Source organism: Enhydra lutris, unplaced genomic scaffold (assembly GCF_002288905.1).
Source record: "Enhydra lutris kenyoni isolate GAN:26980312 unplaced genomic scaffold, ASM228890v2 scaffoldscaffold17, whole genome shotgun sequence".
Taxonomy (NCBI): domain Eukaryota; kingdom Metazoa; phylum Chordata; class Mammalia; order Carnivora; family Mustelidae; genus Enhydra; species Enhydra lutris.
Window position 1 is genome coordinate 18,110,380 of NW_019154101.1, and position 24,733 is coordinate 18,135,112.

The 24,733-nt window shown below is 34.9% G+C and overlaps 1 protein-coding gene across 1 annotated transcript in view; it reads right to left on the reverse strand.

Annotated features, from left to right (window-relative positions):
* Positions 1-24,733, reverse strand: part of LOC111147752 (triadin) — a 296,121-nt gene that overhangs the window by 68,383 nt on the left and 203,005 nt on the right. The window contains 1 exon segment of the mRNA XM_022503974.1: positions 10,345-10,392. Coding sequence (XP_022359682.1) covers positions 10,345-10,392 — 48 coding nt within the window.

Below are 24,733 nucleotides of genomic sequence, written 5' to 3' on the forward strand. Positions count from 1 at the left end.
CTTCTTCTTCTTCTTCTCCTTCTTCTTCTTCTTTACTTGTGGGTGTCCAATTGTTCCAGCACTATTTGTTGAGAAGATTATACTTTCTCTTTGGAACCGTTTTTCCTTTTTTTGTCAAAGCCTAGTTGACTATATTTTTGTGGGTCTATTGCTGGGTTATTCTGTTCCATTGATCTATTAGACTACTATTTCAGCACTACTATTTAGTCTACTATTAATAGTAGTCTATTAGTCTACTATTTCAGCACCATGCTTTGCTGATTGTTCTCGCTTTATATACAGTTGAAGTTGAAGTAGTGGTGTTGGTTCTCCAACTTTGTTTTTCTATTGTCTTAGCTATTTTGGGCCTTTTCTTTTTTCATAAAAACTGTCTAATAAGATTTTTGATAGTTACAATATCAGTTTGTCAATACCCACTGTCATTTTACTATGATTGCATTGAATCTATAGATGAAAAACTGACATCTTAACAATTTTGAGCCTGCCTAACCATGAACATGGAATAATTCTCAATTACTTGGTTCTCTTATTTTTATTTGAGTTTTGTAGTTCTCCTCATATAAATCGTACAAATATCTTGTTATAATTACATCTAAATATTTATTTTGTTATTCCTAATGTAAATGGTACATTTTGAATTTTGAATTTTGTTCATTCCGATTTTTTATTGCTGCCATATAAAAGAGCAACTTACTTTTGTGTATTAACCTTGTATCCTGAAGACTTGCTATAATTACCTACTAATTTCAGGAGGTTTTTCTTGATTCTTTGGAATTTTCCACACAGATACTTATCATATGAGAACAAAAACAGTTTTATTTCCTCCTTCTTAGTTGGTAAGTTTTTATTTCCCTTTCTTGTCCTATTGCATTAACTAGTACTTCTAGCACAATGTTAAATAAAGGAAGTCAGAGGAGTATCCTTGCCATTTTTCTTATCTGGGGGAAAGCTTCTGTTTGTCATTAATTCTGACATTAGCTGTAGGTTTTCTGTAGATGTTCTTTATCTCGTTAAGGAAGTTCTGCTCTATTCCTAGTTTGCTAAGAGTTTTAATCATTAATGGGTGTTAGATTTTTTCAAATGATTTTCTGTTCCCATTAATAGGATCATGCATTTCTTCTTCAGCTTGTTGAAGGATTGTGATGGATTATATTAATTGATTTTTCAAATGTTGAAACAATATGCATACAGGAATAAATCCCAATGTTTAATTTTTTAATTCATTGTTTGATTTGATTATATATTAGAGTTCCTTGATTTTTTTTTATAAAGTTCTCATCTAAAAATACTTTAAACTTTGTGGTATATATGTACATGTAAAAGAAAATTGAAGTCCCAGACTTTCCAAAGCAATTTAGTTGAGGTAAAACAAAAGCTAATGCCATTAAAAACAAACAAACAAACAAACAAAACACCTGGAAACTCTCCTTCCTACAGTGCTTATTAGTGTGACAAAGTGATCCCCTGCAAAACAAGGACCCTCATTTAGGTTCCTTCACTTGGGAACAATATTTTAAAAGAAGGACTCATTTTTGTATTTTAAAAAGATAAACTCAATTTATTCAGTAAACATTTATTCAGTGCCTCTTTTGTGCTGGGAGCTGGAAAAGCACAAATGGTTGCAGTGAGTTCAGTTAATGTCAGAACGCATCTACCTGGATGGTAGAGACACATACACAGGGATCGAGGCCCATAGCATATAGATTACCAAACTTCCCCTGATGGAAAGAGAAAAGATTTCACAGAAGTACTGGCATTTGTAGTGGATTCTGAAACTGAATAAGAGGTTTGTCATTAAGGAGGAATTGGAAAGACATCTCCAACATAAGGAACAACATAAACAAACCATGGAGTGTGAAGGTTCATGTGGCTGGATTGCTGGATATACAAAGTAGGGGAGAAGCAGTGAGCAAAAGCTTGAAAGTTGCATGGAGAATTGGTGGTGAAGGGAACTATAGTATCCTACCAAAGATTTTAAATTTATATCCTTCCCATGTAGTCTTTGAAGATGCTAAGTCCAAATATTCTTTCTGGTATTATGCCAATGTAATTAATAAAGTTTTGCTCATAAAAGAACATTATACATAATAAACTGACCAACAATATGTAGAAAGTCATTGTCATCTTATTTGGAAATAGTCCCACACACTGTGGGTGGCTTTGGAAGCCACCCACAGTTGTGTTATCCACATCCTCCTGTCTCCAGAGATAACATCTTCTGTTTCATCATTTATAGTTTCTTTGTTACATGTGTGTCAAGGACATAATTTCTATATCCTGTGTGCCATTGTTACTGACACTTATGATTAAATCATATTTAGAGAATCTTCATTTCATTTAATTAAATATTGCGCTTTGCTCCAGAGATATACTTTTTGATTCTTAAGTGCAACTTAAGCATATATTTTGAAATGTAAACAGAGTAAATACTTCAAATAATACAATTCCATTTAGTAGATTTACATAGAATTTTTAAGCATTTTCATTTTAGAATCTGAATCTGACTTTCATGTATTTATACTTTTGTACAGATTGTACTTGTAATCAGAAAAATAAGTCTATCTTCAGAATTTGGGACAAAGTGGAAATGCTTCAGACATAGTAAATATTTTTTACAAATGAAAATTAGACAATATTATGACTGGAAGCTCCACTAGAGATTGCTTAGTGAAATAATCTTGGATTATAAAAGAGGCAGGTAACTAGCCTAATGTCACAGAATAAACTATGGGGAAGGCAGATAGCTTATTCTGAGATAGATCTATACTTCACTGTTTGAACAGGTTAATATTTTTAATTACCATTGGCTTTTATCAGTTATTTTTTTTAAGGACCAACAGCACAAGTGCTAACTTCAACTTAAGAAATGTTCACCATGATTGTTATTGCCAAGAGTTTTAGGACAATATAGATGCTGTGTATGGCTTTTCCGACTAGAATCTTTATTCTAGTATAAGAATAAAATGAAATAAAAATCCAAACTTTGTAAGTTACAATAATGAAAAAATTTCTTAACTTATATTTTGCCATTTTAGAATTCTAAAGAAGATCTGAATTAAATTTTCATTTTTTTAAGAATCACTTTTCAATCAGTTTATACTACATTATTATTCTATGAAAAATTGGGCAGTAATAGTCAATAAGACACAGGTAATTTTATGTAGAATAGTGATAAAATTTTCATGTTCATTCCTGAAATTATTTGACCAAAAATGTATAATTTCATTCACAGCAAGGAGAAAGTAACAATGCATGTGGGGTCAATGATTTCATATGATTTCTTGCAATATGACTTTTAGAGAATGGAGCTAACCTCCATTAATTTGTTATAAGATGTAGCATAACAATTAGTTTTTATACAATTTTATTCAAGGTAGTGTATGTCAATTTTTTTTTTCTTAAACAAGTCTTTAATGGAAAATTGATTTATAAATGAAAGAAAAAGTCAATAAAAAGAAAAAAAAACTCGGGAAAAACCTTTGTTTTATAACATAACAGCTTAGAATATACATTCTATTAAAGATTTCTAAGGGAAAAAAGATCCAATCCATATGCAGTTTCAGGATAATAGCAGGAGCAGAACGAAATATTAAAGCAAAAAGGCATAATTAGCAGCTTGATGTTCTTGAGCTCATAAAGAGGCATTTTCTTGGTGTGTTGTATGGTGCATTTCCACAATCCTTTATATAATCTAGCCTAGAATGTCAATGGAACAAAGCTGATTTTTCTCACTGTTGAACAAAATTTTAATCTTCAAGTATTTATGTTAAATAATTAAAAGTTGTTTTTACATGCCAGTGATGGTAACTGAAATTGTATATGAGGAAAAATAGGATTTGTAAGAGAATTTCACTATGAAAAGCATGGAAACAGACTCTTCAAGATTAAAGGATGTGTGTTTTTTGTTTGGGGTTTGTTGTTGTTGCTTTAAATGGAGCCCAAGATGGGGCTTGAACTCAGTGTAGGGCTTGAACTCATGACCCTGAGATGGAGACCTGAACTGAGATCAAGAGTCAGTGACTTAACCAACTGAGCCACCCAGGTGCCCCCATATTTAAGGATGTCTTAAAGAACTATCAACCTAAGATTAAGATGTAGATACTTTCAAGAATACATACTTTCATTATTTTAAAATTATGAAATTATATTAAGTATTGACAAAGGAAATCTGAAGTTCACTGCCATTAAATTCAGAGAGCATATGACAACTTTCTTCATATTTATGATTAGATTTGACTGGGCTTTAGGAAATGGTTCATAACTGCATTCTATTATTTTTACATGAAGATTGTTTTAAGTCAAATCAAGACAAAATTTGAGAATTATAAATGAAGCAAGAGCACATATTTGATGTAAAAAGTGTGTTACTTTTAAGAACTTAAAAAACTGATAACATTCCCATTTAGAAACCACTTTGATAAATCATGGAAGGAGTAGAATGCAGGCAGAGTAGGAGTGACACATTGCTCCTGGATATGGTGTATTTTGATGTAATTCAACCCATCTACCTAACAGTTTCTCCTACCTATAATTAATAAGGTTACTTGGTGTTAAGAGTGGTGACCCCACCACCACCACCAAAAAAAGAATGGTGATCCCAATATGAAGTGCAAAAACAGGTTCCTGGGGGCAATCTTACAGTTTTAGTGTGCTTCTCCATAAAATGCCCAGAATCTCTAAGACAGGGAAGGAAGAAATATAGGCAGAGGAATGATTCATTTTCATGATAATTAAAAGGCAGAATATTTTAATGGAAACAAAAATTAGGGCATTAAAACTGTACCCCTGTGTGAGCTGTACTTGCCTCTTGTATAGCTTGCATAAAATAAGTGATTAAGTCACACATTAGCTCATTACAGAAAAACGGATCATTAATAACAAAGAGCCTTTAAGTTCCCAGAGAAAGGTGTAACATGAATGGGTCTCATAGCATCACCTCCAAATCTCGTCAACAGCATTGGCACACATTGCTCTTTAACTGGGCTGAAATTCTCTTTAGCACTGAATGGCATTCTTATCAATAAATGTGTGAATCATGTAAACCAAATGTTGCATGGCAGATTACGGCACCCTGCGGGAGATCAATGTAACAATACACATGTCTTTTAAATAAATGTTGTTCTGCTGTGTACATAGGATTTAGATCTGTCTACTTATTAAAAGGATAAGGGGAGTGGGGAGGAACATAGTGAGAAAGAAACTAGAAAAGAATTTCCTATTCATAAGATAAAATAATTGTGAGAACATTCCGAAAGTATTAAATAAAAGTGGGAAGTGAGATGTGCTATGTGAGCAAGTGAGATAATGGAGAATTGCCAAAGGTTCTCTTGAAGATATATAAAATACATAAATAAGCAGAGTGCACTCTTTTTCATGTGTCGTAAAGCTCCGCATGTAAACCATCTTCTCTCTGTAGTCCACTTCATGTTCCTCACACCCACTCTCCAGCGCCTAGCCTGTTGTGGGCGCTCAATAAATATTAAACAATCAAAGCACAAACTGTTGTCAAAAAGTTTGGAATTCACAGGAATCAATAGTATTGTTATCATTTAACATTTATTGAGGGTCAACAGCACGACTTAGTCCACATGTGCAAATAGGTTATTTTATAATCACATATTAAGCAAATAGTTAAATACAGTTTGTGTTAACTAAACTTCCAATTTTACTCTATTGGTCTGAAATGCAAAATTGTTTCTTTTTAAAATAATTTTGACACACCATGAAATATAAACATTAATTATTTAAATAAATAAGTTTCTCTCAGGGAAACCATTACTCTTAGATATTATTAACATACACTCTGAAGTATGAGATAAATCTACAATAAGTACACATCACGTATTCTAAATAGACCAGTGCATGTACAAATAATAGAAGAATCTGAAAAGGTGAAGGACAATGACAAATACACAAAGCTGTAATAGCATTTGGGTTTCCCTGCTGTTATGACAACTTAAAACACTAATACGAATATGTAGGGCACCCTTGTTTACAAATAGAATCAAAGGCAAAGAAAGAAACTCTTCAGGCAAACACAAATTAGTGTGCTTCTGAATTTAGAAACATTTCTTAACGTTAAGGCAAGATATAATTTTTTATTACAGGAAATGAACTGTATTTGATACATTTATGATCCACAGGCTCCAGTTTTATCCTGAATAAAATGACTACTAATTGTGCTCAGATTTATTTTTGTGACTAATAGGCACTTAAATTCTATTTAATCTTTTTTCGTGAATATTTTTCTGTCATGTTTCTACTTAATGATTTTGAAGTGATTTTTAATAGTTAAGAGAATGGAAAACTACATTTAATATTTCTGAGGTGATTTTTTTCAGTTTAATTTTAGGATTCTTAAGTATCTATAAGTACTCAAGTTTATGGTATGTTTTTCCTTAACATTTGAATATCAGAATCTTAGAAAAGAAAGTACTTCTAGACTAGCCTTCCCCTAAAGGAGAATAGCCTCTATATCTTGATGTAAGGAACACACTGCTTAAACAGATGGTTGAATAGAAAATTTTTATATTTGGAAGGACTAAGAGATCATCTAATTCTGCTCCACAGTTGTAAAATAAGAAAAACAAGGATAGGCCTAATGTTTCTATATTTATACTCATATATTGGCTTAATTGGGCATTATTTAAATTTCTCCTTCATTTTAAGTTTTTTAAAAAAAAATTCACAAGAGTTGCAATTACTAAAATTTAATTTTTCAATGTTTATCTGTATAATGACTATTCACCATATGCAGTTTTATTTATGTAAGAACACCATTTACAAAGATCATAACAATATAGTGTCACTAATGAATAATGTATATTTATTATTTTTTCTCTACTAGTTCCATTTTAGAACTGAAGAATTTAATCACTTATGTCCTGGTTTCTAAAATATGGCAACCTTCACTCTTGGAAATCATATTTTGATTAACTAAAATATTCTCTTAATTGAACAATAATTAGAGGAACAGTTCATCTAATAGTCTTTTCTTCAACAACCCCTCTGTTTTCATTCAACCCACAGATACTCATTGAACACATACTGTATGCCAGCACTGTTGCGGGCTTCTAGAGCAGACTGTTAGAGAAGACCTTAAGTGAACTCATACATAGGTATGAATGAAAGAAAAGGAAAGATGACTTGCAAGTGTTCTAATTTATTACTATTTTCTCTACCTTCTTACTGTTGGATTTCAGTCACTTTGAGGGAAGAAAATTAAAAACGAGGAGATGCTGGGACTTCAATCTACAATTCAGATCTTTTAAAGTTAATTGTCTTGACTGGTGTCCTTCTCTGCCCATATAAGTAGCTAGCCCCTGGATGCTTCTTTAGAGTGACTCTTTTGCTCATCTGGCTAGTAACAAACAAATATTGCTAAATGTTTTCTTCTGAAAGAAATCAAGATTGAAAAAGAAAGGTAAATGGGATTTAGGAGGCAGGTCAATTTTGAAAGTGAATAACGAGGAAGAAAATGTACACTATAAGAAATTAAATGTCAACAAATGAATAAATTAAGTTTAATGAAACATGATGCACTCTTTCTAGGTGTAATATACAAATATCTAAAGATGAGTCCTCCTATGGTAGAACACAGCTCAGTAGCAAGTGTTACGTTTTATCTTTAGCTTTCCTTAGCTCTCACTATAATAGCAACACTTACTGTGTTAAACATTTGTATCTCTTGATGCTCCAAGTACGGCCTATTCCAAGGAGGAATAGTTAATGATGTGTGTGGCGTGTGTGTGTGTGTGTGTGTGTGTGTGTGTGTGTGTGTGTGCACCTTTAAAATGGAGAAATTATTTATAAAGTGTTTCTTAATACTCAAAATCCTAGTCCAGCCAATTTAAGATATTCACAAAAAGAATAACTAAAAAAACAATTAATCATGAGTTAGATAAAATAGAGTTCCATTTTTGGACTTTTGCAGAAGTTAGATTAACTAAATTTCTACTTCTTACGTGATACGAGGTCTAGGTTACTAAATTACATTAACATGAAATTCATTCCACCTTTCACTATGTGAATTTCCCATAATGTAAAGTTTATCTTAATCAATGTTTCCTAAGCACAATTACAATTCAGACTAAGTTCAGAGGTTCAGTAGATGCAATTTTATATAGATCACCAAGTATATTTTCAATCTAGTAAGAATTTTGAAAATCATATTTTTCGTTCGTGTACGTTCATGATGCAAACTTAAATGAATAAAAGTGACTCTTTAAGAACTATTTAATTGTATTTCAATGCATTATAAACTGGTTTTAGATTATACTTCTGAAGATAACTAAACTGCATAAGGAAGAGAAGTACACAATAGATTTAGTGTCTCATCTTATGAATAAATTTTAGAATACTCTGATGAAATCTGTAAAATGTCATTGACTTATTTTCACATTAACTTTTGATTTTTTAAATCACAAATATATTTTTCATATCAATCATTAGTCATACATCTATCATCTCAAAAATATGCAATTTATCCAAATACTCTATTTCTTATGATATGTTGAAAAATATGAGGCCATCGCTTTGCAATATTTAAAACCAAAATGATTTACTAAGTCAATATTTAAAAAGCCATTGAGAGAACCTCATTTTTTTCTGTAAGCTAAGAGCCTAAGCTTTTATGAAAGGTGTTTTTAATAAAAAATTAATTATAGAATTTTCTGAAGAAGTTAACTTCACATCTCTAAGAGCCATATCTAGTCTCCTACCTATTTGAGGAAATATTACAGAATTAATGAAATGGACACCAACATGCAGGTAAGAAGAAATAAACAATCTGTGTTTAAATACTTATCTCTTAGGTGCTATTATTAGTGTGGGCATTTTACATTCTAGCCAGTCTTCTCAATATGCTGTGGCTATAAAAGCAAATCTACAAATGCCAAAGATGAGCAATCAACACCTTTATATAAAAAGGAAAAACTGTGAAGCTTAGTGAGATCAAAGTGGTTTGACAGTTTATATCACCTGATTTGATAAGGAAATATGCCTAAGTAAGGACTATGCAATTATCTAAGAATTTTTCATTCTTCATATCCTTTCTCATGTTTTCTCATTTGAGCTCCACATCTTATTGAATAGACAGTTCAGATATAATTAACACCCTCTTATTTATTTATTTATTATTTTTTATTATTATTATTATTTTTTCCAGAAGAAATTTAGGCTCAGGGCCTTGCCTAAGTGAACAAGTTAAAGTTGGGATGTAATCCTCCTATTCATCTACTTTATATATCAGAGACAGAAATACCCACATCAGAAAGAAGTTGACAGAAACTCTCTATTGAATTGTAAAATTTCACAGAGCCCCCAGAAGCCAAAATTAATTTGAAAATATTTTCAGTGTAATTACAATCTGATTTTATTTTGAAAAGCCCAAGGAAATAAATTTTTAACCAATCATTTAACTTAATTGAATCTGAAACCTTAATTTACTTATCTGAAATGTGAGAAATTAAAGGGGTTTCTTGATATATCTGTGTCAAAAATAATTTTTTTTCATATTAGGAATTTAATTATTCCCAAATTTAAAAGGAAAAATTATTTTGATTTCATTCTTGACACAATCATTACTAGTTCTGATTTTATTACAATAAGTAATAAGTATTATAATAGATGAAAAACCAAAGACCAGGGAACCATAATTAAAGTTATTAGCACTCTGAGCTCTAACAGAAGGCCCAATATCACTTTATAAGTTTTAACTCTACTGTACTCTTGCATTTTTCTCAAGGATACTCTAGAATAATATATTTATTTCACAGCCACATAAATAGAACTAAAACATGTTACTTTATTCTGAAAATATTCTGATTTTTAATATTGAGATTTCAGATCTCTTGGGAGAATCAGTTGCTGAAGTTATAGTATAAACTCAAATAATTTACTTTTGATTTTTTTCTTTAAGTTTTACATATTATTTTTTAAGCATGAGAAGTTACTTTTGCATAAATAGAATTATGTCATCTTTATTCTTCAAACTATGATCAATGGGGTGGTGTTAAAACCACAAACCAAACAGAAAAATGTCTACCAGTTATCCCAGATCATTTCCTTATTCCCAATAATTTTCAGCATTTTCTCTGATATAATTAAGAAGACTGTGGAGTTTTCCTGCTCTAAACTTATACTCAAAGTTTAGTTATACAAAAGAACAAATACCCAGATTGCTGCCTCACATTCTCCCTGGCACAGAAAAACATGCAAGGACAGTGATAGAGAGTAAGAGATTTAACAGTTATTGTCTTCCTCCTGTCTGAATCCAGTGCTTTCCTCCTCATGTTGTTGTCTTTCTAAAGAAGATAATGTCAACCTCCTTCATTTTTTTTTTACCTTGCTCCACTGTCTTGGTTGTTTTCTCTTCCTTCTTACCAGGTACAGCTGCAAAGCAGAGATAAGGTTTAAATAAAAGTTCCAGATGGAAATGCCGCTTTTGCTCAAAAAAGCATTTTGTAACTCATTCACTGCCAGCTGTTTCTTCTAAACAAGCTATTTCAAAGCTTTTCAACATCTCTCATTTCTCTATAAACCAACTGAAACCTATTTTAAATCTAATGTTAAAGAATTAGAGAAAAAAGAAGTAATTTCTTGCCTTCTTCTAGCTGGTTTTTCCACTCTTTTCTACCTTCTTCTTTTATATTCTGCTTTGATAAACAAGCTCTATGAAGAATTCTACTTGACAGGACTATGATTAATCGACTTACAATTCAGGTTATTGCTGGAGTCATTCAGTGTCTTGAAAATGTCAACTAAGATGTTCCTTTAAATTCAAGCTTAATTTAGCTTAACCAACTGAAAGAAGAGTGTGGTCATGCTTGAGATTCATTTAAATATGAAAGTCATCCCAAATCATAAGTAACCAAAAGAGAAATAAGATTATCATTTAGACGCGGTTTAACCTGAACTATTCTTTCTCTAAGAGCTATTGCTCTCAGTAGAGCATTCACTGTTAACCTATTTATACGTCAAAATAGTAGCAATTATTCATACAAAATCACTATTCCTTACTGAAATAATTGACTCAAGGGAGGATCTTCAGAGGTCACGAGCAGCCATTTGATGAAAGATGATTAGGGGACTGAATATTGCCATTACAACCAGGTATTACCCCACAGAATTCTAAGGGGAAAAATGCAACTTTGAAACAAAGCAATGTGATTGTCACCAACTTAATCACTGATGAAACTTAGAACCATTCATTCAGTATGGAACATCCTCACTGTCTGGTTTCTTAATGATATGCAGTGTGATATATATAAATCAGTATTGCCCTCTGAAGTATTCTTGCCAAAGCAACTGACTATCCAACTGGAATCCACTTAAACCAATGATTTAGTTTCCAGTTTAATCAAACATAGGATGTAAAAAAGTATTGAAGAATATTCTGAAGAATTCACCAAAGCAATCAAAAATGTCTACAGTGTACCTGGCCAAAAGAAAAACAAAAGAAAAACAAAAACAAAAACAAGAAACAAGAAACAAACAAAAATCCCAAAACCAAAAAACGATATCATGAACTAGAGAAGGGAGGGAAAGGTAGCATAACTTCTTTTCAGAAAACTTGCTGAATTTACCCATTAATTATAATAGTTCAGCTGTAGATCCTTTTGATTGTTTCAAGTAAATAATAGTTTCATTTGTGAGTTTTATTTCTTACTTTTCTATTTTTGTACATATTATTTCTTTCTCTTACCTTATTACCTTATCTTATTACTCTTACCTTATCTCTTACCTTTACCTGGCTAAAATATGTAGGACAATGTCTAATAGAAGTGGTAATAATAGACATCCTTGTCCTAATTCTCAGATGGAAATTTTTTCATTTTTTCTGAGAATGATTTGGCTAATGGTTTTATATATCTCATCAGATTAAGGTAGTTTCTTTCTATTCTAGTGATGTATTATATTAAATGGATCTACTATGATGAATGTAATTTCCCTTTCTTCTATTATTCTGATTAATTACATTTTTTTTTCAAACTGCATTCCCTAAATAGAACCAACTTTATTATGTTTTATCTTTCATGCACATTATCAGACTTGATCTCCTAATATTTTGCTAGGATCTATGTCTCTATGTTCATAAAAGAAGTTCGCTTGTATTTTTTTCTCTTTTTTAGTCCTTGTTAGGTTTTGTAATCAAGGTTATTCTAGCTCCATAAAATGAATTTTTCCTCTTTTTTCTATTCCCAGAAGGTTTAGAGTAAGATTAGTGCTAATTTTTCCTTAAATGTTTGAAAAAATTCACCAGTGAAGCTATCTGGCTAGAATTTTCTTTGGGGAAAAATTATAGTTTTGGATTCAAAATATGAATTTCATTAAAATTTTCAGATTTATTGTAAAATATTCCTATTTTCAATTTTCTGTAGGATCTGTCATGATGTCTCCTGACATTGTTAATTTTCTGACACTGATGTTTCATGCCTCCTCTCTTTTTTCTTAGTAAGTTTTCATAAGAGTCTATATATTTTATTAGGTTTTATGGCAAATCTAATTTTGACTTTTTGCTTTCCTTATTGTAGAACTTAATTTACTACTTAATTACTTCTTAATTTACTACTTAATTTACTTAATTTCATTATTACTTTTTAAAAATTTGTCTTCCTTCTAATTTATTTGGGTTTAATTTTCCATATTAAAAAACATTGGCTTTCTCGATATTCAATTTTCAGCCTTTCTTCTTTTCTAATGAATATTTTTAAAGAGTGTAAATTTTACCCTACTACCATCTAGCTGCACCCCAAGCTTCAATGCAATATTTTCATCATACTTTAGATCAACATATTTCCAAATTTTACTGTCATTTTTTCTTTGACACATGGGATATTTAGACATGTATTGCTTACATTTTTATACTATCTAGTATTGTTTCTAACATAGCAAGTGATTGATAGGTTTTTGCTTAGTGATTAAATGTATTACTTGACAAATAATATGTCTTAATAAGAAATGTCCTGAGTTGAAAGGGAAAATGGGTAAGCTTTGGTATTAGTAATTTTCCAGGAATAGGATGGATTTTAGGTGTAGCAAAGGAGCAGGAAAGCCTTAGATACACCTAGAGGAAAGTGAACAAGTTTCACTGAAGTGGAATGTTCCCACAGAGGAGATATGGAATAATTTAAAATAAAAGATGAGGCCAATTACAGAAGGCTTTGAATTCCAAACTAGAGTCAGACTTTACTATGCATACTTTAAATAAAGGAGCTAGTAAGATGTGTGGTACATTAATAGAAATGAAACACTGAAAATCTGTAATTCTAATAGAACCTATGGGTATGTAATCTTACTCATAATTATTTTATCCAGAAGAATCATTATAAATATTACATAGCAAATTTATACTTTTCAGTTTATTTTAATCGCTGAAAAGTAAATGTCTCTCAGCAAACAATTTGAATGTGACTTATACATAAAGACCAAGTTTTCTTTTCAATGATGGGTTCCACATTCATATTAAATAGAGGAGGGTAGTCCTCTAAAGTAGTTTTTGTTACTCAGAAAAGGTCACTGCAAATGTTGATTATCTGTACAGGAAAGAACACATTTTGCGTGAAATGATGATCCTTTCACTTCTTCTTCTGCTATAAAATTCATCAAGCCTAATTCTGTGGAGAATAAACTTTAGAAATAAATAGCTCATGTTAGTAAGTGGATTTCCTAACTGCCTGGAATCAAAAGAAGACCTCAGTCAATTTCTTTTTCTATACTACAGGATACCTGAAACCTCCTTTAGTGCTGAGAGAAATTCTCTTTGCTCTACATTTGGAAGGATTTCTTTAAGGGAGGAAAGCAAATTTATATTGCACTCCTTCAGAGATCCCTACTAATATAAAGGAAACAAAGTAACTAACATTCTTAGAAAGTAATGCCTGGATTAGAGATAGTCCTGAGGTAAATTGTGAGGCTGAGAAATTGGTTTCTGTAGTTCCAGGCTTTTATTTCATTATTCTTCTCCTCAGTTTTCTTTAGGGACTCAATTCTCCAAAACGATTTAGTATCTCCTTTCTTGACCCTCATCACTCCTGAAGGCCCTGATGTGTTTCCATTAACAGTAGGGGTTGTACCCAGGCAGTGAGGCTTCCTTGGAAATGTGGTATGTTAGAATCCTGGTAAAGAAGTAAGGAGTAGGAAAATATTTATTGTTTGAAATGTTCCCCGCATGATATTTATACATTATTTCTGGGATGTAGGCCTACAGCCTTAGCATGATAAACTATTTCCAAGGAAATAAGAATGTAATGTTATCTGTGCTGAAAGATTGCTCAGATTTTGAGTTTACAGTCTAGGGATGTCAATGATTGAAACAATAGAATAAATCATTAATTGTGGAAGAAACAGTCTTACTTCTTAGATATGAGGATCCTCAGATATATATTATGGTGGAGAAACAGAAAAAAGAGACTTATCAATTCTTAGATGATGCTAACTGACCAATGTATTCATAAGACCATTCCTTCCTGCTACCAACTTTCCTGAATTTTACATTATATTCCTGAATTTGGAATTATGAGTAATATGGTATTTATTGCAGCATTCAAAATGGGACATATCTGAAAATGAAGTTGAAAGGGAAATAGGGGTCTTATGTCATTTTAACAAGGTTGGACTTTATTTATTTTATGACCAACTTGGAAAAAGAGGGTTTTACATTGAATGGCTTAGTCAGTTTTATGACCTTGATAACTTGGTTGTGAATGTGGGGAAATTCTGGTAAGATCAATATTAGTGAAATAAAAATAAAAAACCTAAGGACAATAGTGAGTTCATTACAGTGGTTCAAGCATGATATAATAAAGGCTTAAATTAAAATGGAAGTCACAGTTATGAATAGGAGGAAATATATTCAAGAAATATTTAGAGGATAAAATCAGCAGAACTTGGAGACTCTTTGAATAATCAGGTGAAGGAGAGAAAGATCACCCCCAGTTTTCTAGTGAGATAAATGGTAGATTATGGTTTTCACCAATAATAATAAAAAAACAAGTTGGGGAGGGGGAGTGAGGTGTTTAGTTTAAGACAGGTTTTATTTGAAGATGTTTATTGGACATTTGAGCATACAAGCTTGAAATTTTCAGAGAAATGCCTTTTCACAGCAATGTCCTGAAGTGGCAACAATCAATCGGCTATCTTTAGGATACAGGTCAGAGTTTCAACCTTGAAAGTTGATCTATTTCACAAAGAGAAAGTGTAAAATGAAAACCCCAGAGTATTAATAATGTAATCTGGGAACACTGATAATTTAAGAGTCAGCAAAGAAAAAAAAAAAAGTCAGATGTAATGGTCACAAGTCAGACATAAAAGGTCAGATGATATGTGGAGAACCAAGAGACTACGTTGTCATGATAGGCCAAGAAAACAGAAGCTTACAGAAGAGGCAAAGTGGTTAATACAATTGAGAAACCTAGTAATGTGAGTCCTGGAATGGCTCCTTTGGTTTAGCATGGATAACATCAACAGCATTATCCAGAGCATCAGTGGCTCAGTAGAGACACTCATGCATGAGGTAGAAACCTCATCCTGTGGGGAGAGGAGAAGCAGTACTAGCATTCCAGTATCTGGGAAACTGGGTAAAATGTGGAAGAGAGAAATGGTAGAGAGAGAGATAGTAATCAAGAAAAAGGAGTTTTGAAGTTGAGAATAATATTTCCAAAATAGGGAACAAAATCAATAACAAGAAAGAGGATGATGCCACCAAAAAGCACAGATGCCTGATTAAGGAGGACACAACTGCGGAAGCTGGTCCTGAAAAGACCATCTGAGATCAAAAAGGAGATGGCTCTAGATTAAACAAGAACACCAAGCTGCTAACCTGTGTTTCCTTTTATTGCAAGCCATTTTCTTCAGCATAACTGTCTGTTTTTTACCTCCCCTTCCCTCAATCCATTTGTCATTCCTTAGCTTTCAAGTATGCCATTTCCCTGAAAATTCTCTTTTAAAAATCATTAATAATTAATTATCCATTGGCAATGACTTGGTGACCTCCACCTTGTCCCTGAAATTGTTTCTTTTCCTGTAGTTACTATGACATTATAAATAATTACATCTATTTTTCTTTTGAACTCTAATCTTTCTGGTCACTTTTTCTTTGACCTTCCTTGTCCTCTTTCCTCCATATGTACATGTTTCCTAACCTTCCACCCCAACTCTATTCTCTCTCTAGGCCATCTCTTCATGACAAGCTCATGGACTTTTACTGTTTCCACCACTAACCCCATGCTGAGGGGACCCACCTATATATTGCAGTCTTGCCATTATCTGGAGCTCCAGTTTTACAATTAGAGCCTCCTATGTGATGTCACTTGCATGTGCTACTGGCACTTTAACTTAAATATGTCTAAAATCTTGTCTTCCCTCCTCAAACAACTTTTCATCTTCCTTCTTAACTTTTATAAGAATATCAACAATATTCTTCTAGCTCCCAGTCTGAAAACTTATTATTGTCATTAAATCATTTCTTTTTTTTTTTCCTTCCCAAAGTTGGTAAGTTGTCAAATTCTATTAATATCCCTCCTTTGCAATCTCATAACTAATACCAGGTCCCAATACACGTCACCTACATTATTCCATCCTAATGACCCTGCCTCTGTCTAAAGCAAATGTCTGAATATTATTCCTATACTTAAAACTTTCATTAACTCTCTATTGTCCATGGAATAGAGTCCAAATTTAAAATCAGTTCCTTCTATGGCATTATTAGCCCAGGCTGTATTAATTCATACCATGTTCCTGAAGCTCTTTTTCTTCCTCATATACATCCCACAATTTCATACCACTTTGCCCGGTTCTTTTACCTGTGCCCAAGATACCCTTCCAACTAATGATTACATAACAACATTATTTAAGACCTAGCTCTAAAGTCACCTTCTATAGTAAAGCTTTGCTTTTCCCCAGGTAAGAATAATTTTTTAAATTACTATGGAAACTTATCTGTATTTAACTCTTTACTCTGTTGTCTTTGAACCATGAACTATAATTACATAGAAAACTTTTAGGTGATAGCAAAAATTGAGGTCTAAACAACTTAGATTCCTACTTTTCAGTATTTTAAGTTGCTCAATAACAATATTAACATCTACATTTGATCTTAATTCTGTACATAGTATGTGAAACATAAATATATGTTAAACGAAAGTGAAATGATTTGAATGTTGCAAAACAAATTTAAGCTAAGAAGATGATATATTGATGATTAAATACTATATACCCACAAAGAAAATATGACTTAAAAAATAGGCTTAAGCATAAGCTGACACCCTACAACCTCCCACTCCCACTTTGGGGTGAGACTTGTGTGATGTTCTTCCAGGAATCTACCTAGTATCTTGATGTTAATGCCAGGCTAGAGGGGATAAACAACCTTAACATGAGAATGGCAAGGCCCCCGGGTATCCTGTAGGTCCTTTTTAGCGTATGAAAGGTCTTTTGAAACCTTCCTTTTTCCTGACCTCACCCTTCCAACTTGTAGATATATAATGGGCCCCTCTTAATGAAGAGTTCTACTCTTCCTGCCCAGGGGTTCTTTCCCCATACTTCAATAAATATTAATCACCTTTTTCACCAAAAAAAAAAAAAAAAAAAGTAGGTTTAAGATCAAACACTTTATACTGAATATATAATTTGGCATATTGTAATTAATTTACTAAACTTTTTTTTACCATGAAAATTTTAAAACAAACACAAAATCAGTAATTTCCTCTTGAAATTGCACACATAGCTCCTAGTTCAAACCTCAATGTGCAAGAACAATTAACAACATTTTGCAAACAAAAATAACCCTTATAATTTTCTTACTCTACTTATTTTGGAAAGACTGGAAGTTGAACATCTTGTCAAGTATGCTAAGTGTTGTAGAGATTAGGGGCTGGCTACTAAGTGCATGATGAAGCTATATGTGTTTTCACGTGTGATCAATTGTCAGTGAGTGGGTAGAGGACTGAAAAACTACCTGAGGAGTAAGAGAAGTCTCTTTTGACTTTTACTTGTAACTTGTTAAATTGGCACAGTGCTACCTGAATTTCAATCTATTTATGACAGCTTAGGAAAGAATGTAAGGACCTATTTAGCCAGAGTGATTCCATCTTGGATTAAACAGTCATTTTGTTGTTTACGCAGTAAAACTTAAACTGACCCTGCCCCCCACCTCCCCGCCAGGGGACTTACTTAAAAACAAGTCCCAGAAACCAGTCCCAGGTAACAAAGCCCAAATACAAGGGTGGATCAGGCCAGGTGGAGACATCCAATCAGTGTGTGGGGGTGGGGGGGCGGGATGACGCATACTGTCTCTCTAGCTACCAAGGAGTGTGGGTCCCGCCTTTTGGGTGCCAATTCTGACAAAGGTGATAGGCTAGTTCAGATATCTACTAGGGTAAATTGTAATTCAAGTGGTCACTTAATGTGTGACCTAGCATGACTGTGCAGCTTTCTCTGTGTTACAACTTCATTGGCCACCTGTGTGTGGCCAGGCCCAACCACATGGCCTTTGCCCTTAAAAGCTAGTCTGTAAGGCAGAGAAAGGTCATCCTCTCTGTAAGAGGCGCGGCCCCGGCTGGTCGGTTTGTTTCTTGATGCTTGGCATGGAATAAAGCTTTGCTTGACCTTTGCTTTATATCAGTCTCACTCCTTTAATCATGGACCCATTAGTGGGGGACCTTTCATTTGGGGGCTCTCCCAGGATTAAATGATGAGAACTGAGCCAGCATCAGAATTTCCGGGAAAAGCCTCTGGAGGTAAGATCTCAGGATCCTGTCTGGTTGCGGAGCTCCAGCGTATGGCCCACCAGGGAGAAGCTGGACACAGCCATGCTCCCCAGGGCTGGAGTGGATGTGGGAATGCCCCTTCCCTCCACTGGTAGATCACCAGGGGGTTCGAGTCCCCCTAGAGGGGGTCAGGGGGTTCAAGTTCCCCTAGATGGTCAGGGGGTTCGAGTCCCCCTAGGCGGTCACCGGGGGTTTGAGTCCCCCTAGGCAGTCACTGGGGGATTTGAGTCCCCCTAGGCGGTCAGGAGATCAAGAAAGTCCCCACCAGTGGCAGGTTCTAGGTAAGGACCGCTGGGCCTGCTGTTGTCTTTGTCTTGTCTTTTTGTTGTCTGCTGTGCTGTTTGTTGTGCTTGAAGGAAAGGGGCAAGCAGAGAGTAAGGGGACTCTGACTCTTAATGGCTATAACTGGAGCCAGCTGTGATTAGTCTAACTCAAGACAGAGACTTCAAGGAATATTCCCAAGCAGCTGCCAAAACTCCCTTCATTTCAGGGAAATTCCTGTCTTCTCTGGCCCGAAAGGGACTGCCTAGCCCCTCCCCCTTGCTGGTGGAAAAGCATGGTGTCTGCTCCTCTCTTGGAGCTGATGAGCTGTAGAACTGGGAACCTTTCTCTGCCTTCTGGTGGCACTTTCTTCTGTTCTTCACTGTCGGGAAACAAGAAGAGCGCCCCCTGGACCTAACACCCCCACTCCGGATCTTCCCACCCATGTCTCAGGTAAACATTCAAAATGGAGTGGGCCCAGGTGGAACGTAAATCAGTATTTAAACTAAGTTAAGTTTGTTGGGTTAATTAGAATGGTCATGTTTTCGAGTTAAGAGCAGTAAATGTGAAACTTCAAAGTTTTTACTTAAGGTCAAATAAGCTCGTGTTATTTGTTAAAATCTGTTAACAAAGAGGTGACTAAAACTGATGGTTAATTGTCTGTCTCAGAGTTTTAATGGGTAATTGTTAAAGTAGCTTTCAAAGTCTTTGGTAACCTGAAACTTTAACCAAATGAGATAAAATGCTAGAGTGCTGGTTGCTGGAACTAGGTTTGTGCTTTTGAAATCTGTTGGTAAATGTGTTTTGTGCTTAACTGATTCATAAATTTGCTTTCTAAGAATTCTGTTGTAACAGTTCACAATTGGTTAATATTTCATCTTCACCAGAGATTGAGATGGTTCTAAGAAAATGTAAATGGTTTCTCTTTGCCTGCCCAGAGTTGTAAATGAGATCCCTTTGACTCATAAGGCTTTCCCTTGACATGCTGAGTTACTCAGGGAGTACTGCTAAACCAATGATAAACCTTGGGTTACATTTAGGTAAATGCTGTAACTACTCCAGAGGTTCTACACATTTCCTAAAGTTTTAATGTTTTGATAAGGGTCATCACTTGATATCTAGCCAGATCTATTCTGAGTTTTTGTCATTTGTAATTGTTTTAATTCTCTTGTAAAATGAATTCCGCCTTAAAGGAAATTCATATGGGAGACTTTCAGGACACATACAGGTCTTTGATATGTTAAAATCCTGGAACTGAAATGGGTAAGAATTTACAGAAATAGCTGCATTCGGACTAAACCAGAATTAGTAGCACGGGACTAGATGAACTGAAAGATTGTAATGTGTCTCTTGATGTTTTGTCTTATTTTAAGCATTACTGGTTCTGTAATGTTTGCTCTTCCAGACTAGGGAAACTTTTTCTTAAGTTATCTGTAACTTACAGAGATGTACAAGTACTCATTTGTAAACAAATCAAAGCATTCAACTTTTTCTCTCTATCTGAACCCTCTGAAACTCAAGGTCTCAGTAAGTATTCTTTCTTCCATGGCAATCAGTCATTTGCATAAGTTCAATAAGAATCTGTTCTTCTTGTAACAGGATACCATTGGAAACACTGGTTATTTTACCAAGGCTTTGACTGGAATGTCATATTTGAAAAAGACTCAGATATGACCAGACAGCTTAAAGGAACTAAGGTTGACTTTATAAAACCTGGAGCCATAAAGCCCTTTGGAACTGTTGGCCTGATACCTTGCTTTACAGAGTTCCCAGAAGCCTCACCAGGTGAGTAAAGAATGTCACTTCCTGGCAGGATACTTTGGATACCTCAGGAAGAGGAATTCACCCAAATCGACAGGTATTGCAGGCATGTCTAATGACAAGTACGTAGCTTGGCTTCTGGCCCGGAGAGGCTACTAAAAGTTCAACCTAGAGATTCCTTATAAAAAGTTCCAGCAAAGCAGATTCTATAAGATCTATATGATCACTTACTGTTCTTGCTAAGCTTATGTAAATAATTAGGCCAAGTTTGTTAAAACTGGACTTGTTTTTCAATAAATTAGTCCTGATTTGGCTATCTCTAGAAATGAGGGTTATTTTAGAGAGAAAAATTATGTTTTAATAACACACCTTTATGGATGTTAAATTCTAGATTTTATTGTTTTTAAATGTTTGTTTACCTAAGCTAGACAACTTGAGGTAAACTTCAGAGAAGTTGCACGATAGCTCGTTTAGACGATCTTGCTTTTGCCAGTCAGTCAGCCCCAGACATAAGGAGGTAACTTCAGAAAATTGAAGGATTTGAAAGAAAGAATCTGACTAAGTTAGTGGGAATAGCAGAAACAGCCCCTGAGGACTATGGGTCATGCTTGTGGGGGACGAGAGCTCTCTTACAGACTCCACAGGAAAAAGGGTATCAGGTGTCAGCAATAAAAGCACAGCTTTGTCAGAGCCACACCACTTATTTAGGCTTTGAGCTCCATGAGGGAGCTTCTTGGGATGGTGGGCTACTGCAGGCTGTGGATACCGCAGTTCACGGAGATGGTGCAACCTCTCTGAGAACTGACTAAGGGAGGACTCACTATAGTAGAGTGGACAGCTGAGGCAGAAGGAGCATTTTGGGAATTACAAACAGCTTTACTGAGTGCCCCAGCATTGGCCATCCCAGATGTTACCAAGCCCTTCCACTTGTATGTGGATGAAAAGGCAGGGGTGGCTAAAAGAGTTTTGACTCAGACTCGGGGGCCTTGGCAAAGGCCAGTAGCCTATCTTAGCAAGAAACTAGATCCAGTAGTGGCTGGGTTCCCCCTTCCCTCCGCATAATTGCTGCCACGACCCTCCTGGTCAAGGATGCAAGTATATTGACTCTGGGTCAAAATCTCATCTTGACCACCACCCACACTATCATGGGCCTTCTCTGGATTCCACTGGACCAGTGGATGACAAACACCCGAGTAACAGGATATCAGGCCCTCCTCCTCAACGAACCAAAAGTGACCTTCTGGCCCCCGGCGGTGCTAAATCCAGCCACGCCGCTGCTAGAGGAAGTGGCTGACCACCCACACAATCGCGGGGAGGTCCTAACCCAAGTCACAGGAAGGCATCAGGGCCTGGATTTACGCAGGTCACATCAAACGAGCTGAGGATAAGGACGCCCCCCAGAGATGGATGCTGCTGCCGATGGACCCCGCTGATCGTGCTGAGCTAAGACTCAAGAAAACAATGAGTTCATTGAATTCATTGTTGCTCCTATTGTTAAAGTATAGGTGGGAAATATAAACAATTAGGGCTTGACATAGTATTTCTAGAAAAGGGGAGCTCTGCATAGCCCTAAGAGAGAAATGTTGTTTCTGGGTAAATCACACTGGAGTCAATAAAGACAGTCTGGCAAAAGAGGACATAGAACTGGCTGAAAAATCAAAGATTTGACTAATCTCCAAAGAAAAGGTGGGAATGTAAGGGACTATTTAGCCAGAGCGATTCCATCTTGGATTAAACAGTCATTTTGTTGTTTATGTAATAAAACTTAAACTGACCCTGCCCCCCCACCCCCAGGGGACTTACTTAAAAACAAGTCCCAGAAACCAGTCCCAGGTAACAAAGCCCAAATACAAGGGTGGGTCAGGCCAGGTGGAGACATCCAATCAGTGGGGGCCCATACTGTCTTCCTAGCTACCAAGGAGTATGGGCCCTGCCTTTTGGGTGCCTTTTGGGCACCTATTCTGACCAAAGTGATAGGCTAGGTCAAATGTCTACTATAGGGCAAATTGTAATTCAATTGGTCACTTATGTGTGACCTAGCATGACTGTGCAGCTTTCTCTGTGTGTTACAATCTCATTGGCCACCTGTGCATGGCCAGGCCCAACCACATGGCCTTTGCCCTTAAAAGCTAGTCTGTAAGGCAGAGAGGGGTCGCCTTTGCCTCTTTGTAAGAGACGGCCCTGGCTGGTCAGTTTGATTCTCGATGCTTGGCGTGAAATAAAGCTTTGCTTGACCTTCGCTTTGTATCAGTCTCACTTCTTTGATCACGGACTCATTATTGGGGCACCTAACAAGTTCAGTATCTTTGTTCACTCCAGTTGGATCAGACTGGACTCCAAACTATGTGTGCTTGTATTTCTACTATATTTCTACTCTAAATATCCAGGATCCAAGTGATTCAGAGTTTGTGCAGGGCTCAGTTACTAGGAGTCAAATTTTTCCTTCTTAACTCTGTCTCCAGACCATCTTTCACAATCAGGAATTCCGTAAGGCTCAGTATCTGAAATCTAACTCCATGTGAGAGCCAAACAACAGCTATATAGACACCCCATTGGTCTTACCATTGGCTACCAATTTTGAAACACATGTAGCCTCACTTTTGTTCTTGCTTTTAACACATACCAATATCCTGGTCTCATATTCACTTACTGGGCTATGTACACTTTATCCTTTCCTAGATTAATGACTTTCTCTGAATCTATATTTAGACCTTTAGCCTTTTCATGATACCATGGCATTAGCCTTTGTGAAACAACCAAGTTTTATCCACATTCCACTTAATGCCAATAAGTAAAATTGATTTGAAAATAAGACACCATGAAAGAATGAGATACATTAATATGGACTTTGATGAATTTATGGACTCTACCACTAAGGGCACATTGATATCTAGCAAAAGATATCAATGTAACATGTACTGTAATCACTTATCAAAAATGGCAACACAAATATTAGGTTATTAGAAAAAAGATGATTAGGATTTGAGAGAGGGCACCCATTAATTTCAGTAACTCTAGCTTCTAATTATTACCTTACAAAAAAGTTTATATATTTTCTTTAAATATTCCTTATCTAATTTTTGTCTTACCCTAGACATATACAAACTAATTTATACATTAACATATATTTATGAAATATATTAATTTATATTATAATTTATTAACTAATATATAAATTTGTATTGTGTTAATTTATGTCCATGTATTCATTTATATTATATATGTACATATATAAATTGCTTGGTTTTGAGAATGTGGAGAGGTTATGTACATTTTATATCTCCCTAGAGTCCTGATAAATATTCTCTTTATAAAGTACATGCAATAAGAGAGTTTGTTTTTTTTCTAAAGATTTTGTTTATTTATTTGACAGACAGAGATCACAAGTAGGCAGAGAGGCAGGCAGAGAGAGAGGGAAGCAGGCTCCCTGCTGAGCAGAGATCCCGATGCGGGGCTTGATTCCAGGACTCTGGGATCATGACCTGAGCTGAAGGCAGAGGCTTTAACCCACTGAGCCACCCAGGCGTCCCAATAAGAGAGTTTTTTTGGAAAAAAAGTTACGATGTTTTAGTGGAGAATGTGTGAAAAGGTATGTGTGTAGGTTTGTGTGTGTGTGTGTGTGTGTGTGTGTGTGAGTATAAGTATAAGGCTGTTAAATTGTCCCTTGAGATACTTCTGGCAACACTGGATATATTACTGATTTCATTTCTATCAGTAAAACAGAACCACACATTTTAGAATTGTTCCCATTTATTTTGAATTGGGAATATGCAAAACTTTTCTTTTTTTTTTTTCCTTTTTTGTGTTAAGTTAGACACCATACAGTACGTCATTAGTTTTTGATGTAGTGTTCAATGATCCATTAGTTAACATATAACACCCAATGCTCATCACGACATGTGCCCCCCTTAATACCGATCACCTGGCCACCCCCACCCCCCACC